The sequence below is a fragment of the Helianthus annuus genome, chromosome 12 (assembly GCF_002127325.2).
Source record: "Helianthus annuus cultivar XRQ/B chromosome 12, HanXRQr2.0-SUNRISE, whole genome shotgun sequence".
NCBI classification, from domain to species: Eukaryota; Viridiplantae; Streptophyta; class Magnoliopsida; order Asterales; family Asteraceae; genus Helianthus; species Helianthus annuus.
In genome coordinates, this window is record NC_035444.2 from 120,780,148 (window position 1) to 120,801,330 (window position 21,183).

The following is a 21,183-nucleotide window of genomic DNA, read 5'->3' on the forward strand; positions in this document are numbered from 1 at the left end:
ATCATCATCTCCCGTATCAAATCTGTTGCGGGTCAAGGTGTGACATACAAGTTCGTATATATATTGTTCAGGTGTTCGTTTCGTTATACAAATTTTAATTAGAAGGAAAAATATTTTTGGTAAAACGCAGGGTTGTAAAGTAAGGTGTGTGGGAAATGATATGTTTTTATTTGGACATTGAGGTTTGGGTGGGGGGAAAAGAAAATAATACTCATGTGGGTAATACAAAGATACAGGTTAATTGACACAAGATGATGTAAATTGTAGAAAAACGAAAACAAAATGGATGTAAGTGTTTAAAGATTTTTTAGAGTGACTATAAGGCTAAAGGATGTGGAGATCATTGTTGGGACATGATTCGTCACGTATGAACATGAGTGGAAGGCTATACCACTACTTTTCCTAATCCACCATGGTTTGCATGGATTAAACTATGGCAACCATGGTCCTCCTTTCCATTTTTCAAGTAATCATTTCTTTTTTCATTAGACAAAGATAAATTAAAATAGATAAGAGGATAGTGGTTTGGGTCATGACCACACCCTTAGAGTAGTGGTTTTAGATTGTGGATTAGAGATGGATGACATGACATTGACGTGGAGGGTAATAGTTATTATGAGGGTAATGACCACATCTTAAAGAGTGATGTTGGGGTTTACTAGAGGATTATAAACGTACTTACGTTTCCTCTTGATTATATAAGGAAAAAAAATAAAGCAAGGGGATAACTAAATAATTTTGGTTTTTTCCTTGACGCGGAAACTCTCCTCCAACAGTGTCCACAAAAACCGAGTGGAAGGAAGGATCCCCGAAACTACCTTACACTGTGTTCCAGAGTTTACTAACGGAAGGAAAGGAAAGGAAACAAAAAGAAAGTAAAAATATTTTGTGTTCCAGAGTTTCATTTAAGGAAGGAAAAGAAAGGAAAATAAAACATGTCGTGTTCCCGAGTTTCATTTAAGGAAGGAAAAGAAAGGAAATGACGGGAAAGCTAGGCTAAATTCTTTAAATTTTCTTTCCTTCCGATTTGGGAGGAAACGGTGGGAAAGTCATCTTTTATTTTCCTTTCTCGTCCTTTCCTTTCTCACTTTTGCTTTCTTTTCTTATCCCTCGTTAAGTTAACTCGGGAACAGAGCGTTAAAGTCGCTCCCCCAAGAGACTAAAACACCCACCCACCACCCATACCCATGACTTGATCTCCCCCTCATGACAATGTCCATAGTCATCACCATACGAAAGCTCTGTAAACCCCGCGATAACGATGACGACTGTGACGACGACGATCCACCGCCAACGTTGGAAGACCATCATCCCCTTTCACCACTCAAAATCTTGTTGATATGCACTCTTGCTGCCACTTTCGCTTTCCTTTGCTACATCATCCTCACCAAAATATGTCGTGCTTTTCAAACGAGACGTCGTAGGAGAATTAACAATAATACAAATGAAACCCCCTATCAAGAGCCCGTGCTGTTTCATCCCGTTTGGTTGATCAACACCATCGGTTTGGATCAGTCCATGATCGACTCCATCCAGATGTTCAAGTACAGAAAGGAAGACGACTTGATCGACTCTGATTGCCCTGTTTGTTTGGGTGTCTTTGAAGAGGAAGAAAGCCTCCGGCTTTTGCCTAAATGTAGCCACGCTTTTCATGTCGCTTGCATTGATACGTGGCTGCGATCTCACAAAAACTGCCCCTTGTGTCGAGCACCGGTGGTTAACACCCACGGAAATAATTCGGTTGAATCAAGCACACAGGAAGAAGACTCGACCCCTGGAACTGAAAATACCAATGGTGTTAGGGTGCAGAGTGATCTGACCAACCATTGTTGCCAAAAACTTGAACCAATCAGAAGATCACTTTCAATGGGCTCCTTTCACTTTTTTCATCAAGAATCAGCAGTGTCGCCTAAGCCGAATGCGATGCTGAAAAGTGGCAAGCCAAGAGGATCGAGCTCGAGGGCGGGCCGAGAATTGGTCTAGAAGAAATTTGAATGAAGCCTCTATCTTTGTGATTGTTTCTTTCATGGTATATACATACACCCCGTATAGGTGTCACCACCCTTCTCTTATTATATCAAAATCCAACCTACAGGGGTTGATTAATATTTTTAAAGTTGTACTGCCTTAGAAGCATGTCATGGTTTTTCTTACTATGATGTTTGGTCTCGACCATAAGTTAAAGTGCATGTGTAACGAGTTTGGGTTATCACCAATGAATTGATATTTTATATGCATCTAGTGAAAAGGCATAGACCAAAAGAATATTTTTATAAACTAGAGTTAGTTCGTAATAATTTTGTTTTCTCTGGAAGTGTTCTTCGGTAAAGAAAAAGAGAAATATTAAGAAAACTATTTACGTAAGCATTTGAGGATTAGGCCATCCGTAGTCATAAAGCCCATTTGTGGGCGTTATGCGACACGTGTCGTGCCACGTCAAACAGGGGCCTTGTGGGGCCATATATCACTAGAGTCCGTAGTCATAAAGCCCCTACCATCATTACCTAATTATTAATTTTCAATTTTATTAATTAATTATAAAAACCCTTAACTATTTTTTGTTGGTCAAGGTTTTAAAACTTCCCTCCATCACGCCGCTATGGAGATAGCGCCGCCCCCTTTTTTTGCCCCATAACGCCCACCGCCGTGGTGTGCTAGGCGCCATTGGGGCTTTATAGGCACACATGGCGCCCCACTACACACAACCTTAGCGCATCCGAATCATGTGCGACCATCACAAACGTCAATGCCCTTTCAACAATGGGTAAAGTTGTCTCATGATACACACAAATATGAGAAATGTGAAGTAACCGTAATATATTAATTACTTTATTCTATATATTTATAATCAGAATAAAAAAGAAACTATAATTTTAAAAATGAATTATGAATGATAGGAAAAGTAATTTAGCGTAATAAATTAAATAGGAAGTTATAATCAATATAATTAAAGCTGAACTTGATTGGAGTTAAATGCCATTCATCCATCTTTTATTTGAAAAGCATTAGCTACCAAAATTGAAAACTGACAAATCATATGGTATTTTCCACATTCTTAAGACTATGGGTGTGGATGAGTCCCATTTGAGGATGGCCCTTCACGTCAGACTATGGAGTATGGGGTGGAGGTTGGGGCGTGGGTTGGGTACAAACGTCCACATCACCATCCCGGGTAGGTTTGGGTTTCGGCGTACCCCCTTGGGCGGAGGTTTCAGCCAGGGCGTTGGGTGGGGCTACCCACATGACATGGCGGAATCTCATTGGCCAAGAGCACTAGCCCTTTGAAATTGGTTTTTTTTTCCACACCACCCTAGCCACGCCCCACCATACCCCTTTGAAATTGGCTTTTGGTCTTGGGTGCCCCATACTCCACGTGTCACACCATGCCCCCAACTCACGCCCCACCATACCCCACAGTCTCACCCACCACGTCATTACCAATTAAATGCCCCTCTAAGGATGGATCAAGGGTGTGGAGAATGGGCCCCCTCCTTTATTTTTAATAAAAAGTCAACATATTTTTAAACATTCCATAACTTAAAAAATAAAAACATTACATAACTTAAAAAAGAAATTATATAACTTAAAAAAAAATACTTTTGTAAGTTTTAAATACAGGTTATAAATTCTTGAAATAAAAAGGGCAATTTCTAACACTTTTGAAAGAAAATTAAAATGGAAGTATAGCAAAGCTAGAAATTTAAATTATATTATACATATATTATACATATATTAATAACAAAATGAAATGAACAGTATCAAGAGCAGGGAGTTAACACAGATTTTTATTTTGGGTTATGAAGAGACACGTGTTATAGTGGCGTGCCACATTTCCTCAGGACCTTATACCACGTTTGAGAGAGACAGGTGAGAAGCAGAGAGAGAAAGTTCCCGGAGGCATGGCGGTGCTTCGGCGAAAACCACTTTCCGGAGAAGAATCGCCTGCGACGGAAGCCGGAGGCATGGCGGTGCTACGGGGACAACCTCTTTCTTGCGCGTGAATGACTCTTTCCTACAGATCGAGAATCAAGGAACGATGGTAGTGGTGCAAGCACAGGGCCAACAACGCAATGAACAGTAACGAGGGCATTTTGATAATTTGCATTATCAAACCAGGTGGAAGGTGAGTGTCCGCAGAACATAAAACCCTCTGCACTCTGATCTTACCCCCCACACATATGGAGAGAGGAGACCTGGTGATGGTTCCCGCGTAGTGACGGCGGTGGTGATTAGAAACCCTAGCCGTTCAACCCATTTGAAGAAACAAATCGTCAGAGGAAAAGAGGTGCCGGAGAATCAAGAGAGATGGAGATGGTTGTCGACGGCAGACGCGGCGGAGGCCATTCTGTGCTCCGACGATGGGTAACTACGGCGGTAGCGATGTTTTCAGCGGCGGCTAGAGTCCAATTCCAACCACGGTAAGTTTTCAGTTTCGATTGGGTTTAAGACTTACAGACTGGTCGGCAATCCTCTTGGCCCTCGGGTTAAACCTGTGGTAATGGTCTAGTGACCGTCACCACTGTGGGTTCTAGGGTTCCGGTGAGGGAAGTCGGTGGCCTTTGCCACCGACCAAAACACCTGCTTCGACATTCTATGTTTTGCTAATTAATCATCTTAGTCAATATCTTAGTGTAGGTGTTTAGCGTTTGTTAATTTTCTCTTACCATGTTGAGTTGAATGATAGGTTTATTTTTGCAGAGTTATGTTGTTACATGTTGTTTTGGACGGTTAAAGTAAAGTACAAGGGGCTAAAGCATTGCAGTATAAGTACTTGATGCTTTAGTCTTTAATCTTTAACTTGACACGTAGTGACAAATGGCCGGGAAGATATTACCGGACAGTGGCAGTAGTTGACCAATGCGATCCGCGCAGGACGACGGACGAGGTGAAAGCGTACTACGAAGTACGAACACGATTATCTTGATGAAGATGGTGATGCTATTGGCGAGGAATTTGTTGTTAGGGTAAAAAAAGAAGAGTAAGCGGTTGCGAATTTGGCTTCGGAGTTGTTAGCGACAGTTATTGGATAAAAATGTGGAGAAAAGGACAGGAAGAATGCGACTCCATGGACTAAAGAAGAACACTGGTACTTTGTGTTTTGTCTTTTTTATTGATTGCATCTTTTGTAATTACATTCTCTTTTGTTACAGACGGAAAGTCGGAAACCATTGCAAGATATGGGACATAGATTATATGGCAAAAAATGTGGGGTTTATAGTCTCTCACCAACCGCTTTAGCAATCACGGGTCAGCGGGTCATAGAGTGACATATGTAGTCAGGTGGCGGGTTTGAACGGGTCAAAGTGGCTGGTGATTTTCAGCAGGTTTGTATTGATTTTGACTCTTCTTAATCATCTGTGAGTGTGTTTGTGTGTGCAGCTAAGGCCTAAATAGTGTTGAGAAAAAATCAGAGTCTTGCCGTAGTGTATTTGTCGTTTTCTTTCCATCCACCTCACAACTCGCAACTCTCTTTGTTTTACATTAGTGTGGGGTTTAGTCATTGTTTATCGGTCACGGGTCAATAGGTTGTGGAGTTGAATATAAAGTCGGATTTAGTCACCGGTGGTCTGTGCTTAAATTTAAAAAGTATAAATCTATAGTAACTATTGGATATCTGTCAAGGAACATTGTTCCAGGTTAGATAATCATGTTTTTAATGAATCTTATTCATGCTGGTGTAGTACATGATAACTATAATATAGGATTCTGGGTCCGAACTAATAGGAAGATCTCACCGCTGCCATATGCGAGCTGGCCTAGATCTGCTGTGAACATGATGAACACACCATCAACACAACTACAAACTCAGCAACCACACCAGCAACGCTGACCTATAACTGACAATCCATGAGCTGGCATCAGCCAATCGGCTAAAAAACAAGGTAAACACTTCCATCAGACTCAACGTGCTAAACTTTGTTTTGATCGCAATTAATTGATTTCATTTACATTTCATCATGTACAAGACCAATTTAGATGTGATTAGCATCATGGTTAGGCACTTAAGAGTACACTTCATGCACCACTGATAAACTTTAGCAGATCTGGGTCACATATATGTTTTAATAGTTTAAGTTTATTTAATATATATTTTTTTGTCATTTTGATTTTTTCCCCTATATGTTTTTGGCAGCATTGGCTTTTGGAACTGCAACACTTAAAAGTTTGGTGCAATGCAATGTGAGGGATGAGCACCCTGTTCTTTTATGTGCACTTCTTCCTAATAAGACGGGATCATTGCAGTTAGATCTAGAATTTGATGAAGCTGAAGATTTAATTTCTTCTATTATTGGTATACGTTATGTATCTCACTGGTACTATGTTGGTCACAATGGACATTCAAATATGCAAGATGATTCGTGTCCTTATGTTATTATTGCTTTGTGTTATCATGAAACCTCTATGTTTTACACTTGACATGCGTGTATGTACCCCGCCACATCATATACAACAACATGATTAATTAACGAAAAGTTGTTAACATCAGGAATGCTTGCAGCCGTAAGCAAATGAATCTAACATGTAATATCGCGCAACGCGCGACACGACGAATACCCCTAGTTGCCATAACACTTAAAAGGAACTGCAATTTGGCAAACCTTTTGAAAACAAAAATAACCATACCCGACTTGTTCTTCTCCGGCTTTAATTCCGGCCGTTATTTTTATCCGGTGGCTCCAAGAAAACAAAAATAACCATACCCGACCTGACCTAATCAACTGAGTTAAATGTTAATCTCTGTTTTTAAACATATTCCAAGAATAAAACCAAAGAAAAAAGTAAAAAACCAAAAGCTAAAAAAAGGAAAGGTGGAGGAGGTCACAATTGTCGGGGAAGCGACGGAGGCGACGGGACGGACCTGGAGGGGGCGGTGGTGCCGGGCCTCGCCGTGCCGGGGACATCCACCATACCGTCCAGCCTAATCGTGTGTCTACATCTCCAAAACGTAACCAACCGGTTTTTGTTGGAAATTTGGGGTATGTTTGGCATGGAGCTTTTAGGAGCTTCTAGCTTTAAGCTTTTAAGAAAAAGCTCCTACTCAATAAAAATTCTTGTTTGGTTGAAGGAGCTTTAAGCTTTTAGGTTAGGAGCTTGAAGCTTTTGGTTAAACGCTACTACTAGTAGCGTTTAGAAGGAGCTACAAGCTTTTAGGGAAAATGACTATTTTAACCTCTCAAAATAAGAAACTTTTTAATGCACCAACTTTCTAAACTTTTAGTTATGTCCATTTTGGTAATTTTATACATTTTATTAAAAGTTTCAGCTACTCTACCAAACACCAAATATATCTAAAAAGCTACAGCTACTAGCTACCAGCTTCCAGCTTTCAGCTACCAGCCATCAACTACTTTTGCCAAACATACCCTTAGAGTTTATTGGGTAATGAAAACCACTAATCGTTGCTAATTTCAATACAATCACGAATTCAATTATTTTGACAATTTGAGAAGGCTAATCTTCTAATAATTTAAAGAAAAAGGATTGAGACTCATAATTTCAATACAAATCACGAATACAACTACTTTGATGATTCGAGATAGTTATCTAACAATTTAAATAAGACTGCTCGGTGTGGGGAGCGGCCTAGGGCCGGCAACGCCCCAGTACACCGCCCTCTAGGGTCGTCCCCGTCCTCAATGTCGTCTGCTCGCCGTTCTTGTCGTGCCTCTTCTCTCTCTCTTCTTCTTTATGCACACACATACATATACATAAAACATATATATATATATACATATATATAGAGGTCAGTTAACGTACAATAGGGCTTATCGTACGATACGTACGCGATCATCCCAGCCGTATGATCTGGTGCGAATTCAATCTTCCATATGTGATTTTGTCCATCTACACACCCCATGCCATTTTTCACATTACCCCATGCTAGCCATTTTTCACGTGCGATATTCAATCTTCCACATGCGATTTTATCCATCTACACACCCCATGCCATTTTTCACATTACCCCATGTCACGGCCCCCGACCCGGTTTGACCCGTTTCAGGAGCCGCGGGACAGAAATCCTGCGGTATTTTAATTTAGGCGACAGCGGAAGTCTTTTTAAAACAGGATCTTTAGTATTAAAACTGCTCATTACATAATTTAGGGATAAACCCAGTAATTTACAATAATGTGATTTCCATGGAAATCTTTATTTTTAAAACATGTTCCTTTATTTATTTACACTGAGCCACTTTTCTAAGCTGATAGTGCTTCCTGGCACTTTTCTTTGTTCACAACAGATCACCTGAAACATGTTTGAAAAAGGTTTTGTCAGCGGGGAAATACTGAGTGAGTTCATTCAGTTTTTTTTGGAAATGACCCATAGTTATAAATTACAGCATAAGAGCGATTACAATGGTTCACATCTTATCTTTATCTGGCTTTCTGCCACAATGATGACAAGTCACAATGGTGACGATGGTCATACCACTATTAGGTCAATGAACTCTAATAGTGACGTTTCTCCCTAGTAGGTCAATGAACCTAACTGGGAGAAATAGTAATGTGCACAATACCCCACTAACCAATAAATCAAGATATCCACGACTTAGTCCCTGTAATTATAACATTTTGAAAATAATTTGGAGTATTGTAAAACAGTTGATAAAAAGAAGAATGACTCACATTGCAGATTTAACGAGCAGTGTATAAGCCTACTGATTAGCCTTGATTATTTCTAATTTAACAATAATGTACACAAAACAGGATTAGTGATCAATACAGCAGTTACGATAACTTCTGAGATCAATTTCTCACAATGAATGACCAAGTGCAATACTTCAACTCATTTATCAAAATGACAAACGACAAAGTATAGTACTTCAACTCATTTATCGAATTATCGACAAACGACAAAGTACAATGCTTCAACTCATTTATCGGATTACCGACAAACGACAAAGCATAGCCCAATGTGGGCGGCACTTAGACATTCTTTGAATGTATTGATTCCGGAAACTGAATCGTAATAGCGATCGAGTAATTACCCTGTTCCGCGGCAGCACCTCGTGAACTATGTGTGTTTTATAATAGTGTACAGGCGATATCTCCGTGTGTGTTTGGAGTTTTATCGTCGTTTTTGTGCCCAGATTCAAGTCCCAACCTCTACTATTTATACACGAAATTTGACCCTGTCGCGTAGCGCGAGGGGTAACCTAGTTTCTATAGGTAGCCACGTCCCTAACTAGGCTTGCTGTGTTGACAGTTTCCTAAAATTCGATTTTTACAGATAGTTATGAAGATAATCGTTGGCTAGGGTTTATCCCCCCCTGAGTTTTAGGGGCCCTGATCCTGATTCTGAAAATTCTGAAAATTTTAGGGTTTCTGTAGAATCACTTGGGTGTCTCAATTAGGGTTTTCTTAATAGATAATTAACATTCTAATTATTAATTTTAATGAGAGTTGTTACACCCTATACTAGCCATTTTTTCACATGCGATATTCAGTCTTCCACATGCAATTTTGTCTATCTACACACCCCATGCCATTTTTCACATTACCTCATGCTAGCCATTTTTTCACATGCGATTTCATTTGCATGAGATTTCAAAACATGCGATTTCATGCAAGCCATTGATTTTGTCCATCTACACACCCCATGTCATTTTTCACATTCCTCATGCTAGCCATTTTTTCACATGCGATTTTATTTGCATGGGATTTCAAAACATGCGATTTCATTGCATTTTCACGCCATGCGATTTCATTGCCTTTTTATAACATGCGAAGATTGAATTCGCACCAGATCGTACGGCTAGGATGATCGCGTACGTATCGTACGATAAGCCCTATTATACGTTACACTTTTTCCATATATATATATATAGGGTGGGAGTTGGCTACAAAGTCTATTTTTCCTACAAAGTGTACAAAGTCATAAAACACCACATTTTCAGCCACAGAACACACTCAAAACCCACAAATAACAAAGTGAGGATTACTAAAGCGTCATATTTGTGGGTTTTGTGTTGCGTTTTAGATGATAAGACTTTGATTATCGAATGACTAACATTAGTGTGTTTTATGTTGATTATCATGTTGGTTTTATATTCATAATTCTATGATGGTATGTTTGAAGTTTTTTATGGATTGTTAGGGTTTAGATATTGTGTTTTGGTGATCTTCACTCTGTTATTTGTGGGGTTTGAGTGTGTTTTACGGCTGAAATTGTGGTGTTTTATGACTTTGTACACTTTGTAGGAAAAATGGACTTTGTAGCCAAACCCTACCCTATACACACACACACACACACACACACACACACACATATATATATATATATATATATACATATATAGGGTGAGAGTTGGCTATAAAGTTCATTTTTTCCTACAAAGTGTAAAAAGTCATAAAACACCATAATGTTAACCATAAAACGCACTCAAAACTCACAAATAACATAGTGAAGATTACTAAAACACCATATTTGTGGGTTTTGTGTTGTGTTTTGGATGATAAGGCTTTGATTATCGAAAGACTAACATTAGTGTGTTTTAAGTTAATTGTAATGTTGTGTTTTATATTCATAGTTGTACGAAGGTGTGTTTGAAGTTTATAAGGACTGTTAGGGTTTGTATATTGTGTTTTAAATATCGTACACCACCTTTTTAATTCATGTTCTCCTGATATGTCCATGATATCTCTATTATTCCCCATTGTAATATATTATTATATATTAATAATTAATTGGGTTTTATTTATTGTGTTGGCAATATGATTAATACTAAGTAACTTTTATGCCATTGAAATTGTACCTTGTTCTTTGTTCTCTTGTACTTTGTTTCGTTACAACATTGAATTCGGTCAAGAATCTATAATAGTACTTTGATTATACTTCTAAGATTCTAACATATTAAAAATAGAAAAAATTTACAAGGATTTGGATATTGATCATTTGTTTCAACTAAACACAAAAATCCAATATATATATATATATATATATATAAACGGGATCAGGAGAAAACGCTCAAAAGTGTGAGAACGGTGAGAACGCTTCCTGGCCCAATACGTGTCACGCCGCTTAGAAAAGGGCGGAGGGGCTTTTTTGTCCTTTCATCTTCTGCTTTTCCAGTTCCGCTTTTCCCAATATTGTTTTAATTTTTGGTTTTTAAGATTTTTGGCGTTAACCAAATTCAATAACTAATGCCGTTTTAATGGTTTCATTGTATCAACATTTTGGCGTTTATGGCGTTTATTCAAATCGTATGCCATTGGAACCCAGGGGGCAGGATATCTATTTGAATGGCGTTTTTCAAGGGGTTTTAAACAAGATGGCCCATTGTTCTATTATTTTTTATAAACATTTTGGCGTTTGTGGTATCTTGGCGTTTTACTATTGTTAAATTATATTTCAATCACAGGAAAAAAAATACAAGCGAAGAAAATAAATTAAAAATCCTAATCGGATCTCTTTTCACAATCTTCACTGTCATCAGTCTCTCTTCTTTAATAGTACAAAAATTGTCACCAAATATATGACGTTTTATGTAAAACTTAACAAACCTATCGGTTTGATTTTTTTGCCTGCTCGTCTGTTGAACTAGCTTTTTGTGGATGTTTGGGGACATAGATCTATGACGTGTGAGTGGGTTTTTCGCTTTTTCTTTATCTGGATCTTCATCTTTATAATCAAGCCACTCTTCAGTGTCATTGATCTTTTCTCCTCATCCAAAAGTTCTTCAAGAACAAAAAATACAAAATGCCATATGACTGGCATCAGTATCTTTTTCTTGAATTTTTGTCCATCTTATGCAGCAAAATCTTTTAGAGTTACTTCCCTCTGATAACAATTCATTCAGCGAAACTTCACGAAGAACAATTCTGAATATCCAAGAAAGCATATTAGCCATGTTTGATTTTTTTTTATTTTTTGGCGTTTTACAGTGAGTTTGTTTTTTTTGGTTTGATCAAATGGAAGTTTCTGAGACGTATCATTTTACAGGATATCTTTTTGGCGCCTAAATTAGGCGGTGCATTATTATAATAAAGTATTCGTCTTTTCAGTTACTATTTTGTAATTATTGTTTTTGATAAGCTTTATCTCTGAAGTCTGTAACACGTCCCATCTTTCAAGTTTGGCATTTTAGATTCTAATATAATAAATTTTCTCTATCTTCAGTATTACTGATTTGTATTTACTAAAGTTTGCTTTTAACGAGATGATATCGTTTAAACAAGCATTTTGGCTGTTTTGGCATTTTTATTATATATGGCGTTTTTATTACATAACAATTAACTAAAAAGGAAAATAAAAAAAAAGAATACATAAACATTTGATCTTCCATATCTTCAATGTCACCAGTCTCTTTCTTCTTTATTGAATCATGTTAACTCGCTGGTTCGACTTTCATATGATTCATTTTGTTTTTTTGTTTTTCAAGTAATTTTTTTGTGTGGCTGTTTGGAAGCACACAGCCTGACATCAGCATCTTTTTCTTGAAGATTTGTCCATCTCATGCAGCAAAATGTTATTGAGTTTAGACCCTTCAGCCAACAATCTTGAATTTTTACAATCAACGATGTTTGATTTTTTAACTTTTTTTGGCGTTTTACCGATAAAAAGAACGCCACGAAATAAGAGCACCTTAAACCTCAAATTTTGATCATGCTAAAATCAATAATGTTTTGCTGTATGAGATGGACAACATTGTTAATCCTCGGTTAAGAAAGATAACTGACAATGTTGTCCACCCCATACAGCTAAACTTTATTGACAACAAACCTCAATAATGTTTTTGTATATTTTGGCGTTATAAATTGGATGAAAGTTGAGGATAAGTCAATAAGATTTTACTCAATAAAATGGACAATATCCTCACTTAAGGATTTTGTCTATTTCATTTAGCGAAATCTTACTGACAACCAAACTGAATTTCAAAAAAACGTTTTGGGTTAGAAGATATTTGGTGTTTGGGTTTTTTGGCGTTTCTAAGGCGAATGGGATATATCAAATATGGCGTTTGGGTTTTTGTGTGTGTTTTTAGTTGAAGGTCTGAGATGTTGTATATATAGGATTTTTTGGCAGTTTTTTAGGCGGGATTTTACTATAATTAAGTTTGGCGTTTTATATCTAATGGCGTTTTTAGCAGAATGTTGTGTGACTTTTGTTTTTGGCGTTTTATTTCATGAGATGGCGTTTTGTGTGGAGAAGTCAAAAGACCCTGTTACCCTTAATGAAGCGCGTCCACGTAATAAAATTGATGTTATTTACGAAAACGCCACCGCGCCAATCTAGTCCATAGATTGTTTTGATCGGACGATCGATAAGCGTTCTCACCGTTCTCACACTTTCTACCGTTTTCTCTCTCTCTCTCTCTCTCTCTATATATATATATATATAGGGAGCCGCTAGAATGAAAACCACCTCGAGTTGTAAGAACCGCGAGAACTACACCCCACGGAGCGCCGTTCGCCATGATTTTTTTTTACAAGTAGATGTGTATATTATAAACACAGCCGTAAAAAATCATGGCGAACGACGCTCCGTGGGGTGTAGTTTTTTACACCACAAGTTTGGTGAAAAAAAAAAGAAAAAAGAAAAAAAATTAAAACACCAAACTTGTGGTGTAAAAAACTACACCCCACGGAGCGCCGTTCGCCATGATTTTTTACGGCTGTGTTTATAATACACACATCTACTTGTAAAAAAAAATCATGGCGAACGGCGCTCCGTGGGGTGTAGTTCTTGCGGTTCTTACAACTCGGGGTGGTTTTCATTCTAGCAGCCCCCTATATATATATATATATACATATATAGGGGGAGGTTCATTTGAGAAGAATCTTCTTGAAAGAAGAAAAATAAATTAATCTAGACCCTATATTTTTTTGATCAATGGTTGAGAACTAAGATATTATTTTTATCCACTTTTAATTAATGCTTTAATTACTAAGGGTAGTATAGACAATTTGATGTAGAATACTAATAAATATTTTATAGAGTTACAAAACTCTCATTAATGTCACCATAATTTTCTTCTTCACCACCATTCATGTGTTGGATCCTATACTAATTTTATTAGGAGTGACAAAATTATATAAAGGTGTTATGTCCTACACATATTTTATTATGATTCGCAAAATTATTTAAAAGTGTTGGAGTCCTACACATTTTGTACCATACAACAAAACATTGTTTTAATAGTGTAGGAAATGTTGAATATTCAAGATCATGTGCAAAATTGTTTTATTGTGTAAGGTGCACAACTATTTTATAAGATAGACTCATTAAATGATTAGAGTCCATTAATTTGAATAGTAAAAACAAATAATAGACTCATTAAATGATTTGTTCAAATTACCTTTATATCCTTTGATCTTTTTATTCTTAATTTGTAATTTCTTCTCATTTGAACTCTCCACTATATATATATATACATACATATATATATATATATATATATATATTCCCTAGTATCCCCTGTTCGTAATAATGCAGCAGCCTCCTCCCGAATGAATGGTTTATGCGATATTATATATATTAATTCCCTTCCAATTTAACTGTTTGTCACCGACCAAATCTTTCGTCCCAAGAAAATCCCTCGTATTTTTTATGTTAATCCAATATAGCAATAGATAAAATAATATATTGCAGCCATTGAATCCCTCTCTTAATAAGCAGCTTCCGTCCAAATCGTGGCCTCGTGATGTTTCTTGGCTCGTATTGCTCATGAAATTAATTTTCATATCCCGGTTTCACTTGTTGATCGTTTCTTTACCATATTAGCTCGTTTAAGCTTCCTTTGCACCTTTTAACTTACAAAACATCATTTTTAATAAGTGCAAGCTATAAACGATCATAAACGACTCGGAAACTAATAAAAACTATACATAAATACAATGGAAAATAGGATGTGTTTACAACATATCAATTATTAATTTAACGATAAGGATATTTCGGTCATTTCACACACACTTAACTGATACAAGTAACCCCATCTACTTCAGGGACTATCTGAGAACAAATATGTAAACATTGAGTACTATAGCTGCAAAATTATAGAAGTGTAGGGACGTAAGAAATATGATAAATTTTTAAAGAATGAAATCCTCCTTTGTTTATGATCCTCCAAGAAGTTAAGTTGTTCATGGTGTTTTGGGATTAATTTAGGTTTAAGCAAAGAACTAATAAGAGATTCTTGTTCTATCTTTTATGCTCAAAGGTACGTTGGTTGTTGTCTATCCTTACCAAAATTTCGTGTCATGGAATTCATTTTCTGCAAATGGGTATTTGCTTTCTTACTCTCAGTTTGGTTGATTGCTTCCTCAGGTTTGCTCCGTCTGTTTTTGTTTTGTTTTGTTTTGTCGCAATGTGCGTCGATTCTTTCCTAATTCAAATTGTGAAGTTGAAGGATTACCTGGGAATTCGAAGGTAAGAGGAGTGAATTTGGGAGGATGGTTGGTTGTAGAAGGTTGGATTAAGCCCCAACTGTTCGATGAAATGCCTAACAGAGATATGATTGTGAGTTCCACACGAGATATGATTTGCCTTCATCTCCTGTTTAGTTTGATATTAGGGTAGTTCATGAAAAACCCTACATTATTTCATTTTTGAAATCTTAACTATCTATGCAGGATGGTACAGAGGTACAATTTAGATCAGTGACATTGCACAAGTACATATCAGCAGAAAATGGTGGTGGCATGAAGATTACAGTAGACCGAGATTCTCCTTCTTCATGGGAAACCTTTCGGGTATACATCACTGGAAAAATGCCCAACACGTTTATGTTACTGAAAAGAAATTTCAACCAAGTTTTATGAAACTGAGTCAAGTTATGCTCCACCATAGGGGGTGCTTGATAATTTTGACTTAATCATAACGCAGTCTTATGAAATACCGTTGTTTTATGCAGTTATGGAGGGTTTCTAGTTCAGAGTTTCAGCTCCGGACATCACAAGGGCATTTTATCACATGTGACGTTAAAGATGGCAATGTCTCTGCAACTGCAAGTATGCCGTCTTTAACTGAAACATTCTACATTGAAAGAAATGAAAGAAACAGAGTTCACATAAAACATGTAATAAGTGGAAGCTATCTGCAGGTTGATTGTCATCTTCATACATTTCTTTAGTTTGGAAAAGTTTGATATAATATATATATATATATAGGGTGGGGTTCTAGAGTGAACACTAGTGTATTTCAACATCAAGTCCTGGCCATTGATCTACACATGTGTATGGCTAGGATTAGTTCACTCAGTTCGCAAGCTACACTAGTGTTCACTCTTGAACCTAATCTTATATATATATATATATATATATATATATATAATTGTTTTTGTTAGGCTTCAACTTCAAATAACATCACCGCAGACCATCATGGGGTTCCAGGGTGGGATGATAATGCAGCTACATTTGAAATGATAATTGTATCAAATTTAATCCATGGAGATTACCAGCTTGCTAATGGACTCGGCCGTGATAAGGCCAAACAAGTTCTTACGGTAACATAAACATAATCTATATTTATTTGTACAACCTTATCAAATCATTAAGCATTCTAGTTTGTTGAAAATTTCAGAGGCATAGAAACAGTTTTATCACTTGGCAAGACTTTAAATTTCTGTACAAACATGGAATAAATACGGTTAGAATCCCAGTTGGATGGTGGATAGCTTTTGATCCAAATCCTCCAACCCCTTTCATTGGTGGAACCTTGGAAGCTTTGGATAACGCTTTCTCGTGGGCTCAGTAGGTTTCCTTCTCTTTTTCGCATGAGTTTTTTTTTTTTTTTTTTTTTTTTTTAATCTTTTCACATTGGACTTGTGTTAGTGTAGGTTATATGATATTAAGTGCATCATCGATCTACATGCAGCTCCGGGGTCTCAAAATGGCATGGAACACAGTGCCAGTAGAGATGGTTCTACATCATGGCCTATGTATATTTCACAGACACTGTATGTCATTGATTTTTTAGCTTCGAGGTGCGTTTTGATTACTGATAACACTGCATTTAACTTTTAAGCTTTTTATTAGGTGAGGTTTCATGAGGGTCCAAATTGGGTTGTGTTGACCGAATCAACATATCCAAGTTGGTCCAAAGCCCATGCTTAGGCCTGTAAACGAACCGAACGAACACGAACATAAACATGTTTGTGTTCGTTTATTTAGCTTTAGCCGAACACGAACACGAACATGAACATATAATCGAACACATTTTCTTGTTCGTGTTTGTTCATTAAGAAATCAGGCATGTTCGTGTTCGTTTATGTTCGTTCGTTTAAAGACTAAACGAACAGTTCATGAACATAAACGAACACAAACGAACATAAACAAAAAAAATTAACTGAACATATTTGAACAAACATAAAGTAACATGATTGAACAAACATAAACGAACACAAATGAACGTAGTTGAACAAATATAAACAAATACAATTGAACATTAGTGAACGCAAACAAAAAGTCTAATATATAAATATTAAGTAAGTGAATAGTTACGATGTAAGAAAAAAATTAGAACTTTATTTTTTATTACTAGAAAATTCAATTACTAATTAGTTACATTTATATAAGTAAGTAAAAACCTAATATTTATATAGATACAACTATTTATGTATTTACTAAAATTTAAATGAGCATAAACAAGCGTTCACGAACATAAATGAACGAACATAAACGAACGCTCATGAACATAAATGAACGAACACAAGGTATGTTCGTGTTCGTTCATTTAATTAAACGAACAAAATTTTTTGTTCGTGTTCGTTCGTTTATTAAATAAACGAACATAAACGAACTTCCCGCCGAACAAGTTCATGAACTTTTCTTGAACGTTCGGTTCGTTTACAGGCCTACCCATATGCTAATCTGCGGGTCGAATTGGGTTGTGTTGTTGACCGACTAAGAATTTTTCCACTTTTCTTGCATTTAGTTAATGGTTTTGGAGCTATATGATTAAAATAATAATCCAGTTTATTTCAATTCAACAGTTTTGGAGAGGTTGTAAGCATGTAATAGTTTTGACTCATTACATTAGTTAAATACTGTTGATGCTAAAAGGTATACTTTTCGTAATATATGATAAATTTTAAAGCTGTATATAAACCATCTCACATCCGTCGGCTACGCGTCACTCATTGCTCACCGGGTTCGTGGGTTTCCATTGGTTTTGGGTATAATACCTACTTATGATCTTATGTGGTTAGAGTTGCATGACCCAAAACCGGATCTTAAACTGACCCCCAAAACCAGCTTGAAACATCGATTACTCATCCAGGGTTCTAACAATCTATTTTTTTTTATAATTTCAACTTTCTAACAACTTCAGCATACAATTTAGAGTGAATTGCAAATTTTGTCCTTTATCTTTATACCATGTTTCAGACGGTGTCCTTTGTCTTTAAAATTGACGAATTTTGTACTTAACGTTTCAAAATCTTACACGTTATGTCCTTTGGGCCTAACCCAGTTTAATTTTTCTGTAAAATCTGATCACTCAAGGGCAATTTACTCTAGGCGCATAGGGCTCCCCTCTCGCCTAGGCGAGAAGCGCAAAAAAAGCGAGGGCCTGAGAAAAAAAAAGCGCAATCAAATAAAAACATTAAAAAAACAAAGTTATGAACCGAAAAAAGCCAAATCCTAAAATTCCAAAAGTTTTCAAATATCATAAACCTTAAAATAAAACCAACATTATTATGAATCACCAAAATATCCCAAAACCAAAACTGTTAAGACTTGAAAACAATAAAGTTCAGACTTCAAAAAGTAAAGAAAATTCAAAACCAAATGTTCTTCAACTTTAAAGATCATCGGAGTCGGAGTCGTCATCCACAGCAATTGCCTTGTCTTTTCCAGCAGCATACACATACGTGTAGTATTTTTTGCCAGCAAAGAACTGTGAATGCTGTGGATACGTCTTATTTGTTATATACAGAACATGAATGAATGTTATATAAAGATAATATATATCTCTTAACTTTTTGAAATTTAAAATATATTTAAAAATATATACAGATTTGATGAGATATGATTCTAAAAGATTTAAAATTATCTGTAAATATAATCTGGGTTGTTTAAAAGATAGGGTTTTAAAAAAAAATAACGTTGCTTTTTTATCTAGGAGACAAAAGCGGTGTATGGTCGCCTTGGTCGCCCAGGTCGCCCAGGCGGACCAGGCGATCGCTTTTAACAACAGAGACATTAAGTACAAAATTCGTCAATTTTAGGGCATGTTTGGGTAAGCTTTTTGAAACAACTTATTGACTTATTGGCTTTTTGAAAAGTCATAAGCTCTAAAATGATGTTTGGCAAAGAGGGTGTATGTGAGGGGAAAAGCCAATAAGTCAATAAGTCACAAAATTCTAACTTTTCCAAGAAGCCAATAAGTCAATAAGTTGTTTCAATAAGCTTACCCAAACATGCCCTTAAAGATAAAGGGTACCGCCTGAAATGGGATATAAACATAAAGGACAAAATTTGCAATTCACTCTACAATTTATCCATCATTTTTAAGATTATAAACCCGTTTGGTGCAAGTAAATGAATAGAGCTGGTATCATCTAATACAATACCGAGAAAATTTTACCTCTTGGTTTGGGTTTGTTGTTGCACAGGTATGCCACACATCCAGCCTTGCTAGGAATCGAGCTTCTAAACGAACCATCTGCTGCAACGGTTCCATTGGATACCCTAATTTCATATTACAAACAAGGCTACCAGATCATCAGAAAATATTCTTCCACAGCTTATGTCATAATCTGCCAAAGAATCGGCAACGCAGATCCTATTGAACTTTACAACGCTAACATTGGTCCATCAAATCTAGTACTAGATTTGCATTACTACAATCTTTTCGATAGTTATTTTGTTAACAAGACTCCTGCTGAAAATATCCAGTTTATTTTCAACAACAGACAACCGCAGTTACAAGCTCTCAATGATTTAAACGGGCCTCTTGTTTTTATTGGTAAGTTTGTTCTCTCGCTCGTTAATCTTATTCTTACCTTTGACAATTAACATATAATGAATGGGTTGCAGGCGAGTGGGTAAACGAATGGAATGCAACCAACAGTACACAGTTAGATTACCAAGATTTTGGTGAAGCCCAGTTACAGGTATATGATGCTGCCTCCTTTGGATGGGCTTATTGGACACTTAGAAATGCCGAGCCTCACTGGGATTTTGAGTGGAATATCCGCAACAACTACTTAAAACTAAGTAAGACGTTCGTTTATAAACTGTTAGTGTATTTACCGAAAACGTGTTGGAAAATTGGGCCAGCTGAGTAACAGGTCATATCGGGTAATTTTTGCGTAAGTCAAAACTTGTTGGGTTGGCCCGTACTCTTTTTGTTCAAACTTTTTGATATTTTTATCAGTATTATTCTGTCTAAAATATGATTGCAAACATAGTATTATTTTACAAAAATAAGCGTTCTTTGAATAAAATGATTTAAGAGGTTCTATGCATTAACGATACACTTAGGGAGACTTTCAACCCATTTGACTCGTTCCTGTTCACCCACATTTTTTGGTTTTGTCGGTTAAGTTAATGGGCCGAAAATAGATAAAAGGTTTGTAATCTTGGGAACTCATGTAACATGTTTGAAGGTTTTATGTTGTTTGATGTAGGTTACTCTCAGAAGACACCTGTAATTAAGGGTGTATTGTGGTTCATATTGGCATGTAACTTCTACATTTATAATGCGTTATAGCGTTGGGCCCACATTTTGTTTGTTATTTTCGGTTATTGTTTGGCTACGTTCCATAATGCTCAAATGACATTGAAATCTGAAGGCCACATGTACCATAGAGTTCAATTTGTTTGTTTCCCTTAACCAGCAAAATCCCACTTGGCAAAGCATTAGTTTTGATGAAGCATTGATCAATGTCTCAGCATAAGCACTAGTATGTGTGAGCTTGTTTACTATTTACTAAGGTAACTTTTTTAATGGTCAATCTTGACAAGTTGGTTTAGTGGTTAATCACTTGGTTTCTCTCCTTGAGGTCCCAAGTTTAACTCCCACTAGCATCACTTTGAAGGACATTGGTGGTTGCAATGAAGTTTAGAACTAGGCCTCTTTGGAGGTTGCCAGTTCGAAACCGAGCCGAACCGAGTTTTACCGCAGTGGGCCTTCGGGCGGGCGTGTTTTCCCTAGAACTGGTGGCTTGGTAGCTCGGGTATGCATCTAACCCTGATTGTTATGGAGGAGATGCATTTGCTTGATTGAGGACATCCCGGAAT

The 21,183-nt window shown here is 36.7% G+C and overlaps 2 protein-coding genes and 1 long non-coding RNA gene across 9 annotated transcripts; all 3 read left to right on the plus strand.

The window, feature by feature from the left end:
* The first annotated feature begins 723 nt into the window (after positions 1-723).
* Positions 724-2,237, plus strand: LOC110895819 (E3 ubiquitin-protein ligase RING1). Its single transcript, XM_022143182.2, has 2 exons — positions 724-819; positions 1,138-2,237. The coding sequence occupies exon 2, from the start codon at positions 1,207-1,209 to the stop codon at positions 1,981-1,983; it is 777 nt and encodes a 258-aa protein (XP_021998874.1). The 5' UTR covers positions 724-819; positions 1,138-1,206; the 3' UTR covers positions 1,984-2,237.
* A 1,524-nt stretch (positions 2,238-3,761) lies between these two features.
* On the plus strand, positions 3,762-6,376 carry LOC110895820. The gene is made up of 5 exons (XR_002567398.2): positions 3,762-4,418; positions 4,699-5,086; positions 5,151-5,324; positions 5,682-5,882; positions 6,134-6,376. It is a non-coding gene; the product is annotated as an uncharacterized LOC110895820 (long non-coding RNA).
* An 8,669-nt stretch (positions 6,377-15,045) lies between these two features.
* LOC110895821 (probable glucan 1,3-beta-glucosidase A) lies at positions 15,046-20,785 on the plus strand. 7 transcript variants are annotated; one of them, XM_022143186.2, is made up of 10 exons: positions 15,046-15,158; positions 15,266-15,457; positions 15,571-15,690; positions 15,852-16,040; positions 16,284-16,442; positions 16,520-16,689; positions 16,776-16,922; positions 19,554-19,906; positions 19,978-20,157; positions 20,550-20,785. In XM_022143186.2, the coding sequence occupies exons 2-10, from the start codon at positions 15,437-15,439 to the stop codon at positions 20,651-20,653; spliced, it is 1,443 nt and encodes a 480-aa protein (XP_021998878.1). In that variant the 5' UTR covers positions 15,046-15,158; positions 15,266-15,436; the 3' UTR covers positions 20,654-20,785. The 7 variants fall into 7 exon arrangements, with proteins under 7 accessions (XP_021998878.1, XP_035836872.1, XP_035836871.1 ...); XM_035980979.1 differs by having other exon boundaries at positions 16,776-16,895; XM_035980978.1 differs by having other exon boundaries at positions 15,059-15,158; positions 15,342-15,457; positions 20,571-20,785.
* The last annotated feature ends 398 nt before the right edge of the window (positions 20,786-21,183 follow it).

What these genes read in the sequence shown, in the direction of transcription:
- LOC110895819 (XM_022143182.2), top strand. Translation starts at nt 1,207, where the DNA reads ATGACAATGTCCATAGTCATCACCATACGAAAGCTCTGTAAACCCCGC.
- LOC110895821 (XM_022143183.2), top strand. Translation starts at nt 15,199, where the DNA reads ATGGAATTCATTTTCTGCAAATGGGTATTTGCTTTCTTACTCTCAGTT. An exon ending in AGGCCAAACAAGTTCTTACG is followed by an intron (nt 16,443 to 16,519) that starts GTAACATAAACA and finishes TGAAAATTTCAG; the next exon opens with AGGCATAGAAACAGTTTTAT. An exon ending in AACGCTTTCTCGTGGGCTCA is followed by an intron (nt 16,690 to 16,775) that starts GTAGGTTTCCTT and finishes GTGTTAGTGTAG; the next exon opens with GTTATATGATATTAAGTGCA.